Genomic DNA, 22,254 nt, shown 5'->3' with positions numbered 1-22,254 from the left:
AAAATATTTTGTGATGATTTTCTATAAGTCCATGGTGTAACATTCTAAATAAAAAACAAATAAACAACTCATTCAGAACTTTGAAATAAAATATCGCTTAATAGAATTTACAACAAAAATATGTATATGCTGGGCTTCCAGTGCAAAAATCGTTTTTTTTTTATTTTTAATTTGGAACTACTATCCTCACACATGTACAGCTTTTTCTATTTTCTGTTTGGTCACCAATCAATTCAAGAATCGAATGTGAATTTTGCACAAAAACTAACAATATAATGTTTGAATGATACAATTGGAGGAATTACGTGTCAGCACTGAACACACTTGTGTGTTTATAGGACGTGCTGATAGAGAAATGAGAATACATGACATACTATAGATTGCACACTTTCTAACTTTTATGCATGTCATGGACAGCTTGTGTTGTTACATCAGACCAGGAAGTAATTGGCACTCAGACAGCACTGGGGTAAATGAAAGCGCTGTGGCACACATATTTAATTAGAAATAAAAAGGTTTAAACAACAACAAAAAAAAAAAACATTTGAACAAACAAAACGGCACAATAGCCAATATAAATAGATAAAACAGATAAGGAACCAACACTCAATTGAACAAGTATCGTGCTGGTTTCAAGCCAGCATGAGTAGCAATTGTTATGATATCTTTTTAGTTTCTCTTTCACCCACGTCTTGTTCAAGTCTTGGGTACTGGGCCAAGAACGGAGGTTTTAATATAATTCAATAAAAGCAGCGGACACCCACAATAAAAGTAGCAGGTACTAAGACCCCCTGTTACAGGTGGGAATAAGGAAATTCATAGAGACTAACAGCTATTGTGTTAACAGTGAAGCAGTATAGCTGTGACATTTTCATATTCCGAAGGATGATAACTTTAACCACTAATTTTTTTCTCCACGTACGCAGGCATCTGGGTCAAGAGGAGGTCAGTCAAGAGCCTGAAAGCTTGTGTTTAAAATTTAAAATGGGTAAGGGTATTGAGGGTAAAAAATGTAAACGTTTAATTAGAATAGTGGTTTTGTGTTTCTACCTAGCAACATGAATGCCGTAGATCCTGAAAAAATAAATCAGGTTGTTGACAGTTAAGTATGTGTGAGCCAGGCCATAACCATGGTTGTAGTAAACCCATTGTGGCACTGGTACAGTAGTTTAATATTAGACACACCGTCACAATATGTTGCACTGGCGTATTAGTCGCTCCGCCCCCTTTTTAAAGGTCCTGCAAAAATGCCTAGAAAATCGACTTATGCAATGTTTTTTATGCTATGTACAGTATTTATTGAAAGTACTAATGACTTCAAGGTAATATGCATTTTACTCACCCAAAATACATTTTCTCACATACAGCCTGATTTTCAGAAGGGGCAAAATAAAAAACAGGTCACAAAACACCTTTGCAACACCTGATATGTGGCAAACTGTACTTTCAAAAGACCTATATGTCAGTTGTGCAATGGTATTTCAGCATGTACGCTTTATAAAAATGCACTCTCATTACAGTTTGTTAAGCAATTGAAGTCCGTAATTAGTTCTATTTTGCAAATACCATCTTATTTTCAAAAGGTGTAAAACACTGATGTGCCAATTTAGTACACCTAAATACACTCGCTAATTAAAACACAACCCCTTCTTCTGTCTTATTTAAATTGCGGCCACAGACAGGGCTGCTGGGCTGTAATTGACAATGGCGGATATTGAAGCACTTACAATTCTCTGACTACAGCGCGAGAGGGAAGGGAGGAGAAAAACTGAATAAAAAAGTTATCAGTTCAATTAAGGGACTAGTTAAGTAATTGAGAGCTCAGTTGGAAAGTAAAAAGGTCTAATTGAGCAGATTTTTATGGAACCAACTGCCCATTAATGTTGCTGAAGCTGCCACTCTGGGATCCTTCAAGAAGCAGCTTGATAAAATTCTGGGATCAATAGGCTACTAACAACCAAATGAGCAAGATCGGCTGAATGGCCTCCTCTTGTTTGTAACCTTTCTTATGTTCTTATGAAAACCAGCAGACACAGGAGTCCCCAGGACCAGGTTTGAAAATGCAACGGGAGCAATCCAGATAACAGCTCGGGACCGATTAGGCATCTGTCAGTCATATGTCACAGATACACTTTTCCGCAGGGGTATATAATATTTCCAATTGGAGATGTGGAACCAAACACAAATTGTATCAGTCTAATACATTGAGCATCACACAAGTTTTATGTGATGCTTAATAAATTTTCACTGTTGTGCTGGATGTAACACAAATACCTGAATTTAAGATAATTTGTTATTCAGCTAAACAATGTCATAATTGGATAATGCTAATGTTATCTTATTTATCAAAGTTGTTTTAACCCAAGAGTGGAAACAGCAGGATTATGGCGCTCTGCACTAATTATACTGGTACAGTTAACAAAAGGAACCTGAATAAGTTACTGTTTATGTGAAAATTGTATTTGACTTAAAACCACCAGGCTATTAAAAAAGGACACATTTCATAATTCTAGGTGGTGATTTCATATAAATTGTGTTGTGTCCATTATTTATTCATTCAATGTCAATTTGCACAGTAATGTTGCAGTTTACCATGATTTTCCCATGCTTATTTAACACGTTTGTTGCACTTTACCATGGTTTGTTTTTTGTTTTTTTGTTTTTTTGTTTTTTTCCCTACAATACCCAAGCATGCATTTTAATCTGGACTTTATGCTTTTGACATGGTATACTGCAGTCAAGTTTAACAATGGGCACTACTGTGATAAAGGGAATTCTAAGTTAATTCCACTTAATTATTGATCTCCTATATTTTTCCCTCTTGTGCAACCAGAATAGAAATCACTTCATCTGACCTTTTTGCCCTAACCTGATTATAAATGCAGTTCTTGGTCCTGAATGAATACTATACTGCCATATTTACTTATTTGTAATCATACCTGTTGAAACCAGCCTTCAGTTTTTCTTTCAAGCTCATGAATGAGGAGATTAGCTTTGTTAATACAAGGTGGAGTGTTTACCAAATCACAGCTACGACGTCTGGTGGAACAGACCAAAAAGAAATCATTCTTCACACCTGAAATACAGTGTACATTGAAATTCTAAATGAATGCCATAAATCCTTCCACTAAAACATATGGAATTAAAAGCAGATATTCATGTTTTTTGTGTACAAATACAAAGCATCTTTTGTGGCACAATGTAATACTAATATTCAGAATATAGCCTACACAAACACACACACACACACACACACACAATACACATAGATAAGTAGGTATTGTTTGCAGCCTTGCTTCATCAAATCAACATTCTTTTATATATTTGTATATTTACTGACAATGGGGTTGGAGAACAGCGGTGTTACAAATTAATATAGTAGCCTACATTATGTATATATTAAGTTTTCTTTTTTAAAATCTGTCTTATGATTCATAAAAACACCATCATGTGACAGATTATATTTTGCACTGTAGCTCCTGAAGTCCTTACCATAGGTCTATATAAGCATATACATATACACTTGAACTCTATCCATGTGCTTTGGGGGGACATAGGTCCACGGATGTGTGAAATCCATGGAGAAATGAGGTAGCATTGAGTGTGACTAGAACGAATGAATAACAACAAGTGTTTTTTTTTTCTTTTCATAACAGCTTTTTTAAACTATTAGCCGCATGTTGTTCTTTTGAACCTTGAGAAAGTCCATCATGGTCTTTAGTTTCAGTGATGCAAAATATGTCTGTTGGGCTTCACTAAGTAACTGCCTGAAGGGAACTAATTTCACAGAATCGGCATCCTTCTGGAGTGCTGTTTCTAGTGTGTGCAGCTCGCTTCTTGCCTGGAGTGATGTTTCTAGTGTGTGCAGCTCGCTTCTTGCCTGGAGTGATGTTTCTAGTGTGTGCAGCTCGCTTCTTGCCTGGAGTGCTGTTTCTAGTGTGTGGAGCTCACTTCTTGCCTGGAGTGCTGTTTCTAGTGTGTGCAGCTCGCTTCTTGCCTGGAGTGCTGTTTCTAGTGTGTGCAGCTCGCTTTTTGCCTGGGCAGCTATTTCTAGTCTGTGGAGCTCTCTTGCCTGGAGTGTTGTTTCTAGTGTGTGGAGCTCGCTTCTTGCCTGGAGAGCTGTTTCTAGTCTGTGGCGCTCTCCTTGTCTGGAGTGCTGTTTCTAGGAGGAGCTCGCTTCTTGCCTGGAGTTCTGTTTCTAGTGTGGGCGCTTTCCTAGTGTGGGAAGCAGCTGTATGGGAAGCACACCCCTTGAAAGTTGCACGATTGCAGTGATACTCACTTCCACCCTGTGAGTGGTCAGTTGGTTTATTTTGGGCTGTGCCCGAGTCCACGTGGTGTGTTTCTCATTTGTCATTCTCGTTCAGAGATGGTCCCTTGTTCTCAATTGGTTTGCCCCCTGTTGGCTGGATTTATGAGATGGACTGTTTTCTGTCTGAGGTGTCAAAGCACCCAAAACTGTCTGGTTTGCCTTGTGCAAAATACTAGTGGTGCCAAATGATTCATTCAACGACGGGGTGGGAAGAGGAAACACTTGTCCCGCAGTTAGTTTATGACTCTTTTTTAAAAGCATTCTTTCTGACTGGGTGAGCTTGTCACCAGAAACCAATATATATATTCCATTTCTGTTAATTTCATACACAGAATGATATTGTGATCCACTCTAACGCTACAGCTGTACTTAAACAAATATATAACATTGTATTTACTATCCAACCCTGCCTTGCTTATTTTTTTGACTGATTCATATATTAAATATGTACTGCAGACTCGAGTCAGTAACAAAAGTCTTCCCTCAGGTCAATAATTTTCAACTATAGCCCTCCTTTCCAGTCCATATTTACTATATGTACAGGGCTCTGGTTTCAGAGGGTTTAAATAGCTAATACATTGCATTCATGAAAGAAATACAACATTCCAGTATCAAAAACCTCAATAGAACATGACTGACATGCCATATTTTCCTTCAACATCAAAACAGAAAAAATGTAATCTCAAGTACAATAAAAGATACAGCCATGAAAGTTAACATTAGCCTTTAACTACCAACCCTGACAAGCTTGCTGTATGTAATTCATACAGATAATTCTAGGGCCAAAGATGTTTAGTTATATAAAAAGTAAAGCATGTAAGGGTGAATTCTGTTAAACATATTTCTGAATTTTTCATGGTTAAACCATTGCATTAATGAAATAAATATAACATTAAAACTGAACTGCATTCCAATATCAAACACATAACGGTGTCAATATAACTGTGGCATTCCACCTTTTATTCAACATCAGCTCTGGAACAGTGAACTTTAGCAAAGAGCCAAGAGTAAATATGCCTGCTTATCCATCTTTTAGAAGTTGCTGTTACAGTTACTCATCACAATGTCACAGCTCAAAGAATGATCAGTTCCTGTTCATCAAAAGGTCACAGAATAGAGGCAGATAGAAAAAGTAGGTTACAAAGCCATAGCTGTCAGGATGAAGTTGCGCATTTTAAGTACATGGGAAATTATAAAGGTACCATAATATAAGGTCAAAAACAGGCTAACAGCAGAACAGCAATCTTCCACGAACAGACAACCACTAAACAGAAGCAAGTATAAACCCATCTTAAGAACAATGTTAGTTGTTTGCAAGTCAACATTTTAAGGAGACTATTGAATTATCAAACATTTCAATGTTGTTCAATGTCATTGTGGTCTTTTTGCTAGAAATACCAAAAAAAATCAAATATGTAGACTTGGTAACAGATGCTGGTATAAATTCACACTAACATGAGTTACTATGGCAGGTAAATACTACAAATAAGCATCAGTAGCTGCACAATCTACATAAAAATTTACAGCAGTAAATTCAGCTGAAGTTACGCTTCCTTATTAAATAAATAAAGATATGAGTTTGCAGTTAATAGTAACAATTCGACTTTTACACTTCGTTTTCTGAGGCAGAGCCTTAAAAAAATGAGCAAAATAATCCAAAACAGTTTTTTTTTTTTTTTTTTTTTTTTTTTTTTTTTTAACTCTAAAACTGTCAGAATAATTGCAGAGGCTTAAAACCATGTGTGACTTTAGATCAAGAAACTACACATTTCCATCAGTTACTATCCTCAAAAGCAGCTGAAAGAAGATCGTTCAGATTATAATTGAGTATGTTAAGTACTCACCACTGACTATGTTCTGTTGTTGACTTCGAAAATTGCCAGCAGTGGCCTCGGCCTTTGGCAGCGAAGGCACCAGCACCATTGATAAACCTTTCCTGCCTTCATCTGCAAATATAAAAATGCTACTCTCAAATATATACACACACACACACATTGCTGTGCAAAAGTCTAGTGTTTTCTACTATTATAACAACCTTGAATTGCATAAAGAAAGAAAAACATTGAGTGAAATAGCTCACATCACTCAATTTTCATGGGGTGGTATCCAAAGCATAATCAACAGGTACAGAGAAACATCTTCTGTAATTGACAAACCCAGGACTGGAAGACCCAAAAAGCTGTCTAACAAGGATGAGCAATACTTGAAGATAATATTCTTAAAGAATAGAAAGAAGACAAGCGTTGAAGTGACAACAGAATGCAGAAGGCACAGGTGTCCTTGTCCATCAAATTAGCAGTACGAAATCACTCTTGAAATCAGGACTTAAATGATGTGTTGCAGGAAGAATGCCTCTGTTAAGAAAAGGGAACAAGACTAAGAGGCTAAAATATGCACAACACAGAAATTGGACTATGGAACAATGATCAAAGCTGCTTTGACTTGATGGATGGACAACAACTTCTGCACAGCAGAGAGAGAGTGTGTGTGTGTGTGTGTGTGTGTGTGTGTGTGTGTGTGTGTGTGTGTGTGTGTGTGTGTGTATATGTGTGTGTGTATATATATATATACACACACACACTGATAGATTGAAGATAGTCTGGTATGGTAATGACAAGCAATTACAGTTTCAAGCAATAATGTATTACGCATCCACTCAAACAATGTAAGAAAAGTACATACAGTACAACTATTTTTTCAATATTCAGCATCATACAACACAAAATGGACATAGAAACTTGTACAGGTATGTGCTAGATTATTATACACATAAAACAGCACAAATGTCAACATTTAGTGATTAAAGAAGAATGTAAAATCTACAAAAAAAGGCGTTATCCACATTAAATAAGTACACTGTATAATACCAATACATCCTTCCATATTTTTCTTGAACATTTTCATTAACCTTTACTATAATATGGGTCACATGAATTTGAGTAATTAGGAGATTATAGTACAAATGTCAACCAAAAACTAAGATTGACATTTTCTGCAATGAATACTGATTAGATTCAAACTTCCATGAGATCTATCATTTTTTATTCTGAATAAACCTGGTAGGTTAATCAAATGGCATATCTCTCTACTGATATTGGTTTAAATTTGTTAGAGGGTTTTGATTTAATGTTCAAAATGTAAACTCTATCTAGGACTGTTTACAACAACTAATTTATTTGTGAAGCTAAAACAAAATCATTGTACACTCAATAACAGATTTAGATGGGCAGATACTTGCTGCACAGCATGATATACAGTAGTTATCTCAATGATAGATGATGTTGTAAAGAAAACGTTTGGTGATGGAAATTCCTACACATTTCTGAGGGTGATACTACACTACTGTACAAACTATATTGTTGCGGTAGTTTAACAGTTAAAGTCAGGGGAACATACTTTTTAAAAACATTTATGGTAAGATCAGCTGCTGTGAAGCAAAAACAAAATGCAATGGAGTTTGTACACATCAATTTGGATATGTTTTCTAGCCTGAAGATAAGTTTAAGGCAGACACATTAAATTAGGCACTTGAAGTTTAAAAAAAAAAAAAACAGCAGGACACACTTTTCATTCAGCAGCTCCTGTACTTTGGAAAAACTGCTAGATGACAGTAGCCACTAATTACAATTTACCTTATATGAAAGAGTATTTTACTCTTCAAAGGAGAATAAGAGCTCTGGCATCCCTCAACAATTTACACTGGAATAAAGTGACCTTAACATCCAATCTGCAGAATGTGGCAAAAGCACAATAACGAAAACAACGAAAACAGGAACAACAGGAACAACTTCCCAGTGACAGCGAGTGGAAGCGACAGCGAGTGGGAGAAGTACAGGCGTGGAAAAGTACAGAGCAGTTTAGAAGCAGGTTGATGGCTGCAGAAGAAACTAAACTTAAAAAAAAAACCTCAACATGGTCTTCAAGCCAGTAATCTGTGACACCTGCTTGATGTGGGAAATCCGAGAAAACCCAGCGGAGCTAAACCAAGTGTGCGTAAAGTGCAGCACGATCCAGGATTTGCATAAACTAGTAAGTATGCTAGAAATAGAGCTGGAAGAAGTGAGACAGCAACAGGATCTTGAGGAACTGGCACACCCAAAATTCATGGAAGTCTGCATCACCCCTAACAGACTGAAAGCCACCAGGGAGATAGAAGGTCAGAACAGCTGGGTTCAGTTAGGCAGAAGCAGGGGAAAAAAAAAACTTCCTCAAACACAACCACCAGAAATAACCAGAAACAACCAACAAATTTGAGTCACTTCAGAATTTTGATGAGCAGAACCAACAACAAGAGAATGAAAGGAACAACATCCAGGACCCCATTGACAGTGGTGACCAGACAGCAAAAAGAGGGGAGGTCATGATTGTTGGGGACTCCATATTGAGAAACACAGCAAGTTAAATTCGCAGTTTGGACCCCCTTACTACAACAGTGTGCTGCCTTCCGGGAGCCTCGGTCAAGCACATCACTGAGAACGTGGACAGGCTCCTAGAACGAACAGGAGACGACCCGGTAGTAGTCGTCCACATCGGTACAAACAACATTGGAAGAGACAGACCAAAATCCCTGCAAAACAAATTCAGAGAGCTAGGAAGGAAATTAAAAGAGAAAACCAAAACTGTGGTATTTTCTGGTATACTACCGGCACCTTGCAAAGGACCATATGGACAGCTGGAAATAATTAATCAAAACGTATGGCTGAAGATGTGGTGCACACGGGAAGGCTTCACCTATCTTGATCATTGGACCACATTCTACAACAAGGACTATCTGTATAGACGGGATGGACTGCGCTTAAATAACAAGGGAACCAGTCTACTTGGAGAAAAGATCCTCGAGCAGGTTCAGAAGCATTTAAACTAGAAAGGAAGGGGGGAGAAATCAACAAAAAAACAGAAGGGAGACCGCATCAAAACAAGAACAACAACTCAGGTAAGACAACCATTAAATGCATTTATCTAAATGCTAGAAGTATCAGAAACAAAATTCAAGAACTTGAAGCTACTGCACTAACAGGTAACTATGATGTGATAGGTGTTACAGAAACGTGGTTGTCTGAGAGTGATGGGGATGAATATAATATTTGTGGGTATACACTGTATAGGAAAGACAGGCAGGACAGAAGAGGAGGAGGGGTAGCGCTATACATAAGAAACAGTCTTGAAGCCCAGGTGTTAAACCTGGACAAAGAAAATAAAACCGAATCAATATGGGTCAGAATAACGGACAAAAATTCAAAGGGCATAATAATAGGAGCATGCTATAGACCACCAGATTCAGACGGTGAGCAAAATAATCTGTTATACAATGACATTAGAAATGCGTGTAGCAAAGGAGAAGCCATACTAATGGGGGATTTCAACTTCCCCCATATAAAATGGGAAAACCCAGTGGGTAGCACGAAGGATGAAATAGAAATGGTGGAAATGACAAATGACTGCTTCCTAACACAATTTGTCAAGGCACGGACTAGAGGGGAGGCATGCCTTGATTTAGTCTTTTCAAATAACGAAGATAGAATAACTAAAACAGAGGTCAGAGAACCACTGGCAAACTCAGACCACAACATGGTCTCATTTGAAGTGTTTTTTAAAACCCCAAAAGTAATGACTAAAGCTAAGGTTTACAATTTTAGAAAAGCAAACTATGAAGGTATGAAACAGAGACTAACAGAAGTACATTGGAGTAAAATAGAAAAAACACCCACAGAAGAAGGATGGTTGTTCTTCAAAAATGTAGTACTAGAGGCGCAAAACAATTACATCCCTAAAGTAGACAAATCTAAATGTAAAACTAAATTGCCAAAATGGTTTAATAGATCAATTTAAAAAAATATTCAGCGAAACAAGGCACTTTACAGAGCATTAAAAAAGGACCAAAAAGAAAGTACGCAGAAAGAGTACACAGAACTGGGCAGACACATAGCAAATGACATTTAATAGAGAAAAATGTAAGGTACTGCACGCAGGAAATAAAAATGTACATTATAAATATCATATGGGAGATACTGAAATTGGAGAAGGAATCTATGAAAAAGACCTAGGAGTTTTTGTTGACTCAGAAATGTCTTCATCTAGACAATGTGGGGAAGCTATAAAAAAGGCTAACAAGATGCTCGGATACATTGTGAAAAGTGTTGAATTTAAATCAAGGGAAGTAATGTTAAAACTGTACAATGCACTAGTAAGACCTCATCTTGAATATTGTGTGCAGTTCTGGTCACCTCACTATAAAAAAGATATTGCTGCTCTAGAAAGAGTGCAAAGAAGAGCGACCAGAATTATTCCGGGCTTAAAAGGCATGTCATATGCAGACAGGCTAAAAGAATTGAATCTGTTCAGTCTTGAACAAAGAAGACTACGTGGCAATCTAATTCAAGCATTCAAAATTCTAAAAGGTATTGACAGTGTCGACCCAGGGGTCACAAATGGAGATTAGACAAAGGGGCATTCAGAACAGAAAATAGGAGGCACTTTTTTACACAGAGAATTGTGAGGGTCTGGAATCAACTCCCCAGTAATGTTGTTGAAGCTGACACCCTGGGATCCTTCAAGAAGCTACTTGATGAGATTTTGGGATCAGTAAGCTACTAACAACCAAACGAGCAAGATGGGCCGAATGGCCTCCTCTCATTTGTAAACTTTCTTATGTTCTTATGTTCTTAACTTCAAACAGGCTCTTCTGTACTTAACACCCAGTGGAGTTAATCAGCAATCAACAAGCAAGGTCACTTCAATAACATACTTTTTTTTTCCCTATACTGTCCTCCGTTCCACCCTCAATTATCAGTATATAATTTCAATACGTTCAGCAAAATGTACACGTTTTAGGCTATTATGCCACCAGAAAAACAGGCTACCTCGGGTAAAGTTGATAACAGTATTGATAACTCTATTCCATACTTACTGGTTGTATAGTACAAAATAATTTATTTATTTTGCAGACTATTTGTAAAAAAAAAGAGAATAGTTAGCAGTATGTGTGTAAAGCAAGTACTTTAAATGTATTGAAAGAAATACAGATGCTTCATATTATGTAATTATGTACTGTTTCTAAGTGCATTTAAATAAATAAAATGTGTAAATAAAGCAGGAGGAAAAAATTTAATGATTTTGACAGACTTAAACAAAGGGCTCATTTTTTGCAACTATTAACGATGGTAATATAAGGACAATTTCATTAAGATTATTATTCTTCCACCTGTGTGCTTGTAAGTTTTTTCATTCTTGCTAGAATCTTTCTCTTTTTTAAAGTCTGTAGCTTCCTTGTGTTGCAGACCATATCCCATAGTGAAAAAAGACATAACTTGTTGTTTTTTTCTTTTTATTCAGTTAATAAAAGTAGTTGAATAATAACCGCTACTATTGTGATAATTGGTGTACCATGAAAGAGTGGGCTCTCAACTATTTGTATAGTGGCAATTTACTATCATTTCATCCCTAGGCAGCGTATATTGACCGTGTGGTTACAAACAGCTCCACCAGGCAAAAGCATTTGGCTAGGTTAATGCCATTCTTCAGTCTCTAAGGGTAGCTCGGCTGACAGCTAACTTGAGAAAATGTGCGCTTGCCAAGGCAGAGACTCAATATTTGGGATTTTTAATGGGGAATGGAAGGGAGAAACCTGTGGTCAACAAAATCCAGGCTTTGGTCAATGCGGCAATCCCCAAAACCAAGACTCAGGTGAGGTCACTATTGGGGTTAGCTGGTTATTACCGCCGCTTTATCCCCGAGTATGCCATAGTGGTTAACCCTTTAGTCAACCTCACCAAAACGAGTGCACCAAATATAATTAAATGGTCAGTAGAATATCAGGGGATGTTTGATACTATTCAGCATCGACTGTGCCAGGCCTACACTCTCATCACACCTGATTTCATCAAAAGATTCATCCTCCACACTGATACGTCAGATGCTGGTTTGGGTGCACTCTTGTCCCAAAAGGTAGATGTAGTAGTACTGTACCGTACTGTACATCAGCAAAAAGATGCTCCCTCAGGAGCGCAACTACTCCATGGTCGAAAAAGAGTGTTTAGCCATTAAATGGGCTACTCACTCTTTACGGTATTACCTGCTGGGACATTCATTTGATCTCGTCACAGACCACGCCCCACTCAAGTGGTTAAGTACAATGAAGAACAGCAATCACTGGTACATCATGCAGGGAAAGACCAACAAAATGCATATTATTTTTCCCGGGAAGGGGGAGTAATGGGGAAAGGTAGATTCAGCCGAGTGTTTCTTCGGCTCCACTCTGAGCAGTGGGATATGTAACAGAAAGACAATGACTCTTGGTGGTAAATCTCCCTCCCGACCTGTGAGGGTGCTAAGTAACGGGAACAGAGTACCCTGGACTGTTTAGCCTGACAATTTATTCCCAGGTTAAGAGGAAGTCGGTCATTTAGAAAGAGGCAGAGCTTCGTTGCACTAACTCATCAACCCAGAAGGGAAACAATGTGGCAGCTACGGATTGGAGAAGCAGCTACAATCGTTTACCAAGGTGTCATGTATAGCAGTACAAAAAGGGGACGAAGCAACGTAATCTGTTCCTTTGTTTTGGTTAAAAAAAGAACCTGGAAGGACCTGTGAATTGTGAAATTGTATTGTGAGTGTTTGTTTGTTTTGTCTCTATTTGTTTATTATTATTATTAGTAGATGGCTTACACGTCTGGAGCTGTCGCCAGTGGCCAGCACAAACCCAGACAGTACTCCACCTGTGTCACTTGTAACAGCACCACAAGCACTACAGCACGCACCCAGGACTGGTGACCTTGTTTGTGTATTGTGTTTGTAACAGGACTGTGTTTATTATTTGGGGCTGCAAACCCTTTGTTTTGAACAGTGCAATACACATGTTTGTATTGCCTGTAACTATTGTTTGGTCACCAGACCTGGATTACAAATTAAATCTATTTTCTGATCGGATTACCACTGTCTGTTTAATCATTGCACACTGCATAACTCCTACACCCGTACCTAACTAACCACTTTGCCACACCTGCCAATAGGATTACTTGGCATGGCTTTCAGTTATAGCAGAAAGTTGCGCAGAGCTACGTCACAAACAGGATTTTCTCTGCTTACAAGTGTAATTTGCGATTTCCAGATTTTTCCAGTGTTGCGTTGTCCAAATGTATGGCTTTTTAGCATGAAAAGGCAATTAAACCTGCATTTGAAATTGTACAATGTTTTAGACACGTACTTCCCGTATATGTGGAATGTGCTTGGTAGTTCTGCGGAACATCACATAAATAATGACTGTAGAGAGTGACGACTTTCTAAGCTGCATGGAAACCTGGCCAATGTGAGTTAGGGGCAAGTCCTAACTTTAATTAAGAGAATTCGTAATTGTCACAGAGATGGCCAAGTAGGCGGCGTCAGAACCAGGAAGGAATGAAATATACAAAGACGATGATGTGAAATGAAATGATGAAGACGCCTGTTGGCGCCGGTTTATTACAAAATAAAAGGTTTAAATAAACATGAAAACACAGGACACGGCACTTCGCGCCAAAATAAACAGACAAACAAAACGAATAGACACGGACAAAACACAGAGTGGACGAACGCTACACAAACAATTGAGATTTATAGTTACACTTATCTATCTATCTCTTTCTCTCTCTCTCTCTCCCGTTCTCCACTCCCGAACCCCCAACCACCAGTATGTGACAACGTGCATCTATATATACTGTTGTGCTGGGATTCAATTACCAATTAATTATTCACTTGAATCCCAGCACGTGAATTAAAAAGTGCAATTCCCCGTGCTCACATATTACTACATTTTACTTGCACGTGAAGTGCTGTGCAATCCTCGTGCCTAAATACACATATACATTTTTAAACACTCGTGTTACACAGACCCGTTTATATCCTGTGTACCAATGTCTATACGCCAACATTTAAACACACCACACGCAACACATAACAGATAATACACACAGGGGCGGGCACTTTGTCACAGTAAGATAAGGACAACACATTTACAGAAAACTTGCTTTTACGATGAGACAGTTTAGAGGCTTCCGAGTGGCATATCCGTTAAAGGCGCTCTGCGTGGAGTGCAGGGTGCGCCCTATAGAATGAACATCGCCAGTTCGAGTCCAGGCTATTCCACTGCTGACCGTGGATGGAAGCTCCCCAGGGTCGGCGCACAACTGGCCAAGGGTGGGAGGGCTTAGGGGGAGAAGAGTCTGCAGCTTGCATTTCCCACTTTTTATTTGATATTAGCAGTAACTAATACTGTAGGCAAATGGTCATTTTTAATTCAAACATCAAATCAAGTCAAATATGGATCAGCTAAGACTGAATAATTTGACATTAATTTTAATCAAGTGTGGTGGTACTAAAATAGTAAAGGGAAGGAATTTAATATGCGAAGAGGGGCCCGCAAAATTATAACAGCCACGGGCCCCTATTACTCTTAATCCGGCCCTGCTGCTATTATACCTGTATTGCTGAAGCATCAGAACGACCCCTCTCTCTGTGCTAGTTATCGCACTCTATTGTCGAGAAGCATGAATGCTAAATTATATGCAAAGGTGATCTCTCATAGACTTAAATGACCAAATTAATCCATCATGATCAAATGGGATTTATTAAGACTCGATTGATAACTTCTGCAAATGTAGATATTTGCTGGGATACTGTATGGGATAATTTATGCTGTGCTTCCAAAAACCCTAATCACCAGCTGATCCATTTCAATTTTATTCACAGAATATATCTAACCCTCGGAGATGATTCCAAATGAAACTCTAATACCCTGTTGTGTGTGCTTCGTCCTCAGGGTGCCATAGGCAGTTTTTTTCATATGATTTGGGAATGTCCGGATGTGGTTATATTCTGGGATAGAGTTTGTTCACCTTTATTCACTATACTTGGGAAATCTATTCCTCGTTCCCCTTTAGCCCTTTTGTTGAATGGTGATTCATCACTGGATCTGTTTCTATGCCAACATTGATCTGACAGACTGTTAGTAGGGGCTCAGTTGGCAGGTACTTCCTTATCTAACACACTACTTACTGATGTTTCCCAAAATTCAAAATTAATGACTATGGGCCAGTCTTGAGAATGAACTTTACTGCTGATTCCCATCCCCAATTTCTCTGATGATAATTAAACATGATAATCAACTGGTGACCACCTACCATATTATGGATCAGGGTCATGACCCATTTAAATACTTTGTAGAATCATAGTTGGTTGTATATAGTGGCTTTTATAAAAGAACCACATGACCACTGAGGCGTATTTAACCACCAGGTGAGCTTTCAGAAGCATTCAAAACAAATATTGCTGCATAAGCAAAACATAAAAGGTTATCAGCATGAGAAGTACAAGTCAGACTCTTTAGGTTTTTAAATTGAATCAGATGTTCCTTGTGAAACAGAGCACAATATGCAGTGCTATCAAGGAGATTCAGTTTTGATATTAATGGACACAGTAGCTTTCTTATTACTTTCTTTCAAAATGAACAGTGTTTTTGTATATATTAAAATGGTTCTATTTTGATAATATGGATAACAAATTGCTGTTTTATTAAATATTTTACATCTAAATGTAATACATTTGCCTTTAGATCTTCATTTTTTAATTGATCAACCATAATAGTAGAAAATAATAGATCTGACATGGAACAATGCCTTTACGGAAATTCTTTCAGTCACAATTGTAAATTTATTATTAATGTCAATGGATGAAACTTTTATGTATGACCACGTTGTTGTACAACGGTTCATGGTATCTTTAAAATAGAAGGCTTTATACTTTCCGAACTATTTCTCCAAGGGCTAATCGTTTCCCGAATGAATAAAAAATTTTACTTGAATTTTACAATTTACTTATTAAATGATATATATATATATATATATATATATATATATATATAGAAAGATTGCTCCTCTTTAACGGTTCATTGCCCCTTTAAGACCAGACCCAACACAGAAAATTTAGTTTTTTAGCGCTTACACACTTTTAATAAACACAAATGAAATTAAACAAACAGAAATAAAACACCTAGCTCTCTTTGCAGCTCTAACTAAACATCACTGGGAAGCTAACTAATACTCAGGATGGCTAAGCCGTTTACCTGGCAAACACCAAAACACAAACGGCCTTCTCTCAACACTCTCTTCAATATGACTGGACACACACACAGACAGGCTCTTCACTCAGCAGCCTAGAACAGTCTGGCTACCTCTCTTAAATACTCTGCACCTGGCTCCAATTTATAATTATCACCAGGTGCAGGGGACTAACTAAATCACTAAACAATTAAAACAATTAGCCCGTTCACCCACAGTGCATTCTCACATGGATTTAGCAGGGAGGAATTTTTTAACTCTATATATCCCTGCTATATATATATATATATATATATATATATATATATATATATATATATATATATATATATATATATATATATATATACATATATATATATATATATATATATATATATATATATATATATATATATATTTTCTAAACTATGCATTTATGCAGTATCAAGACTTACTTTGTAAATGAGATTCCTCCCCCTTTGAAGGAAATGTAAGTAATTTTGCATCAGACATTTTGCAATGCAATGACTTTCAACAACCTGTAAGAAAGAAATGTACCAGTATTTTGTTATTAATGAGAATTGGATTAAAGTATACAAGAAAGCAAAAACACATGACATATTAGAGTATCTGCATGACTAGGGTTGGTGTTTGGCACAAGGCAAAGCCACTGGCTTGCAGATTTTACCAACTGTGCTGGTATGGTGACATATTTGCATAGTTCAGAACACTTGTTAGCCAATGAGATTACTCCCTCTAATCTTGCCGTTTTATAATGTAATATATCACAAGAGCCTGCTTATGATCAAGTCATATTGAAAGATAGCAGCTATTGATGTATAACACGTTTTAGGCCCTGTCCACACTATGTCTTTAAACCGTATTAGTTGCCTTTAAACTGGCTTAAAAGTGCTAAATACAGTTAGCGGTTACACTACGCAATGTTTAATACCGTACTCGAGAACCGGACTCAAGACCACCTTAGGAGGTAGTCTCAAGTTCAGTTCTAAGTTAAATCGCATCAGGTAGTGCGGTTTGTCCAAAGTGTGAACTACTTTTTTTGTGTATCCTCCAATATCCCCAAATGCTTTCTGATATGTTTTGGCATGTGGGCATTACAAATACATTGCTCAGAACAGATGCCTGAAGGAGTTGTGAACAAATATCAATACTGCTGTACCGTATACAATTTCTGAGACTTTGTAAAACGGTGGATTATGGAGCGACGTGATCAGATGCCAAAATCAAACCAAATTGATATCTGTACTTGGTGACATCTGCTCCATATTTCCCAGGTTGTAACCATAAAACACAGCACATGGTGGGATAATGTCATGTTACGTCTCATAGTCCATTGTGCTGCTAGGAACTTTAACCGGACTATTTTAATAGTGTTTGTACGCATGAAGCCCAATGAAACAGTACTTTAGTGTGAACACTTTGAGCTGGATTCATTAATTCGTTTTTGAGTGGCACTAACACACATTACTCTGCTGTTAACTTGCTGAGCACACCAATAAAGTTCTGTACTGAAACAAACAAACAAACAAACAAATAAATAATAATACAAAAGCAAAACCGGGACAATTTTACTGTTTCTGACCGAGACAGAAAATGAATGCTGAAAACAGTGACAATCCCAGTTCTCCCGGGAAGCCTGGTAAACCTAATATAGTTTCCTGATACATTTTGATTTCTGCTCTACTTGTTTCCTCAGAATAATACAGGGATTGTACCAACAGACTGGAGAATTGCAAACGTAATACCCATCCACAAAAACGGAGACAAAACCGAACCAGGTAAATACAGACCAATAAGCCTGACTTCTATTATATGTAAACTTATGGAAACTATAATAAGATCCAAAATTTTAAATTACCTGTATAGTAACAGTATCTTGGGATACAGTCATCATGGTTTTAGGAAGAGGAGATTGTGTCTAACTAACCTGCTTGATTTTTTTGAGGATGCAACATCGATAATGGATAATTGCAAAGCATATGACATGGTTTATTTAGATTTCCAGAAAGCTAATGGAGATTAGATAAAGGGTCATTCAGAGCAGAAAATAGGAGGCACTTGTTTACACCGAGAATCGTGAGAGACTGGAACCAACTCCCAGTAATGTTGATGAAGCCGACAACTTGTGATCCTTCAAGAAGTTGCTTTATGAGATTCTGGGATCAACAATCAACTAACAACCAAACAAGCAAGATGGGCTTAAAAATGCCTAACAATTTAAGACGAAAATAAATAAGACCCGTTGCACAAAAAGTCTTAATTTGAGCCTGGTCTTAAACTTAACTAATTTTTTAAGACTCCCCCTCACCAGGCTTAAATGGGGAAAAAAAAGTATCTGTTGCTATTAAAGCCAACATGCCAGGACCACTGATTGCTTTTGCTGAATTTTTAAATTAAAAGGCATTTCGTAGGGAATGAGTATCTAAGAACATTTTAACTCACCTTAAAGTGTTTTTTATGTTGCACATGTTTCCATGTCAAATTGTTCATTGTATTGTTAAGTATTAAATCACCAAAATTTGATGATAAAATCTTGACATAAAATATCCATTGTGTGGTGTCTGAACTATTGCCTGTTTTATTGTTGATTATTTAACGTTATTGTTTGTTAAGTTTTGCATGTGCTTCCATTTAAAGTGTGCATTCTCTATTGCTTCTTAATTTGTTTCAATTCATGTTGTTCATTGAAATCTATCACAACATTGCCACTGGTGTGATGCTCATTACGTTTTGCAATTAAAACGAAATAACCACACAAAATACTACACCCAAAACATCACTTTAATCGTACCGTATCACTTTAATTTTACCACGGTATCTATGCAGTTTTACCACGCTTTTCCCATGGATAGACTCATAGTTACCGTAGTTAACCCAGGTTTGCCACTATTATGAATATGCTTTATCGTACCTCTCTACAGTGCTTATCTATACCATGCTTTCAATACGCTTTAACAGTTGGTTCAGTTACTGGACGTACACTGGATTTAATTTTATTTTTTAATTTTACTTAATGGTGGTATAGTGCTAAGAAGATTTTTCAACTCAAGATTAACTAACTCCAAATCAAAACCTAATTTAACAGTAATCGCCATGTTTGTAAAAAAGAAAACCTTAACACACATTACCTGCCTTTCCGCGTTAACAAACAGCAAGTAACCGAGACAAACTCTGAAACGGAATAGTTTCCAGCCTAACAAGGTATACTTATGACGCGACACCCATACTTACAAACTGCCGAAATAAAAAAGAATCAGTTTTAACCACATACATTCCGTTTCCCTGTTTATCTTCGGATACCTCCGCTTTATTGTCTTCCAGGGTGACACAGCGCGTCTGGTATCTAGGCAATAAAGAGACACTCTAGTGCCGAAGTTTCCATTTGGCATATAAAGATTGAAGGTTTTTTCTTATTAATAATAATAATAATAATAATAATAATAATAATAATAATAATGCATGTGTTGTGCTTGCATACAAATTTTGTGAAAACAACTACACACCAAAAACAAACAAACAAACAAAAAACACTTGTAATTTCATCTTGAACTGCATGACACATTGGGTCTCGGTTTACCAAAATTTTGCCACAATGAAAGTTGGCTGCCCTATGCGCAAGTTTTATTCTAAAAGTAAAAATAGTCCTGATAATTTCACAAAACTAGTTGTTTATACTGTAAGTCTAAAGTTATGATTACTTCAAGGGCAGAAAACGTGGAATGTTTCTATCACGTTGAAACAATGTTACCCACTGAGCATACTAGAGCAGATTCTGCACTCCTGGGAACCACGGCTTTCTAGAAAGAAGACATGTAGGAAAAAGGGGTTGCTGTTCTTAAATGAAAACGCTTTTAAGCATTCTCTCGCGTTGATGGCAAACGGTGACCTCGCGAGATTGCGGAAGTGTGTAGTGAGAATGTTGTCTGTTTCCCCGGGTGACGTCAGTGTGTATTGTTGTCCCCAGCTGTCAGCTGCAGCGGAGAGGTCTTGGGGACGGTATTGTGTGTGTCAGTATGTCAGTGTGTCATTGTCTCAGTCGCCTTGCCATCTAAAACCTCGCACAAACTGCTGCTTTACCCATGAAATACAGAGATGAAGGACAAACGGAAGAAAAAGGATCGCACCTGGGCAGAGGCTGCCCGCTTGGTAAGTAGCTAGCTTTTCCTTTCGAGGAACGTGTGTGTGTGTGTGTGTGTGAGAGAGAGAGAGAGAGAGAGAGAGAGAGAGAGAGAGAGAGAGAGAGAGAGAGAGAGAGAGAGAGAGAGAGATGATGAGAGAGAGAGAGAGAGAGAGAGAGAGAGAGAGAGAGAGAGAGAGAGAGAGAGAGAGAGAGAGAGAGAGAGAGGGCGAGAGAGGGAGAGAGGGAGATGATTAGTATCCAAAAGTCAGGTTGGCTTTTCCCCGTTACAACATAGGAGGAGGAGGAGGAAGCTCCACAAATCACGCAGGTTTGGGGGTGGTTGTTGTGGTCTTTGGCTTTGTTTTGGGGAAAAGATGGAAAACAGTGAACTGCATTCCCGATCTTTTAAATGCAAGTGTCGCATCTTTAAAAATGCTGCAAACAAAACGGGGGTTTGCTGTAACAGCATTTCCCGTTACTGCTGGTGAATATGCGACTTGATTTCTACCCTTGTGAAATATGCATGGATTAGAAACAGTCCAGTAATGCAGTTTGAATGGGCATAACTTTTTTGAATGTGTTCTGCGTTAGTTTTAAACTAGTAGTCGATTAGTAACGAACGATTGGATTGTGGTTACAAACAGAGCCCCTGTTAGCTTGGGCCGCCGATATTAATCTTATTTCGTTTTTAGCTAAAAAATAATCACGTTAAATAATTTTAAAAGCAGTAATAAATGCAATGCAGTTAGTTCCCTAAGTAGATTAATTTGTAGACTTTACCATTGTTTTCGTTATGCAAATACAATTTAACCTCTGTAATTTTTTTAATGACATGTAATCTTAAATAACACCTACATCACCAATACTTTTTTTTTAATGAATTTTTGTGGGTGGGGGTTATTTATATACTTGTATAGTTAACTAAATTATATTTCCCCCAAATTAATGAAATACATATTTTGTATTCAGTATTCATGTTAGTAAGTAGATTGCTATATTGTCTGGTGTACCAAAACGTTTTAAGGAGGTTAGCAAAAAAGGGAGGAGCAAATTGCAACCCACTGAACAGCATTGTAACATTAAGGGAAGGGATTGTATATGTGCCAAGGTGAAAACTGGAAATTATTTTATTTTGACAGGAATTACCCTCTAATTTAAAGACTAACAGCATAGTTTAAAGCAGTCTAAAAGCACTCAAAGTTAAAAGCATGAATTACTGATTGTCAAGTATATGTATATACCAATAACTGCGTAAGCTATCTATTGGTTTACTCCCCAAATCATAGCAAGGTTGATTGGGGATTACAACTTGATAAAAAAAGAAGTGTCATACATAGTCAGTAATAGATGCAGTGAATTAGACAGCAATAAACCCTGTCATCAACATTAAAAGATATAAGGAATGTTATGCCAGTGGTTAAAGAACTGGGCTTATAACCAGGAGGTCCCTGGTTCAAATCCTGGCTCAGCCACTACCCTCATTGTGTGACCCTGAGCAAGTCACTTACCCTCCTTGTGCTCCGTCTTTCAGGTGAGACGTTGTAAGTGACTCTGCAGCTGATGCATAGTTCACACACCCTAATCTCTGTAAGTTTGCTATGATAAAGGTGTCTGCTAAATAAACAAATAATAATAAAAATAATAATAACTGTGTCCAAAACCTGTTACTACCTTTTAAAATAATAAGTATTTAATATTCTTCAAAATGTAACACTTGACACTACCAGTCA

General features: G+C 37.5%; 1 protein-coding gene and 1 long non-coding RNA gene across 2 annotated transcripts in view; one reads left to right on the top strand and one right to left on the bottom strand.

Annotated features, from left to right (window-relative positions):
* Window positions 1–2,821: 2,821 nt before the first annotated feature.
* LOC121313476 lies at window positions 2,822–16,925 on the bottom strand. Its single transcript, XR_005949995.1, has 3 exons — window positions 16,839–16,925; window positions 6,157–6,258; window positions 2,822–3,076 (listed from the first exon to the last, which is right to left on the bottom strand). It is a non-coding gene; the product is annotated as an uncharacterized LOC121313476 (long non-coding RNA).
* A 3,441-nt stretch (window positions 16,926–20,366) lies between these two features.
* LOC121313466 (putative Polycomb group protein ASXL3) overlaps window positions 20,367–22,254 on the top strand; it is a 58,166-nt gene continuing 56,278 nt past the window's right edge. Inside the window, exon 1 of the mRNA XM_041246039.1 lies at window positions 20,367–20,550. Coding sequence (XP_041101973.1) covers window positions 20,497–20,550 — 54 coding nt within the window. The 5' untranslated portion in view covers window positions 20,367–20,496. The remainder of the gene's footprint in view (window positions 20,551–22,254) is intronic.

The sequence above is a fragment of the Polyodon spathula genome, chromosome 3 (genome assembly GCF_017654505.1).
Source record: "Polyodon spathula isolate WHYD16114869_AA chromosome 3, ASM1765450v1, whole genome shotgun sequence".
Lineage (NCBI taxonomy): Eukaryota > Metazoa > Chordata > Actinopteri > Acipenseriformes > Polyodontidae > Polyodon > Polyodon spathula.
Note: the sequence above shows the minus strand (reverse complement) of the source record. Positions and strands in the feature narration are given on the sequence as shown.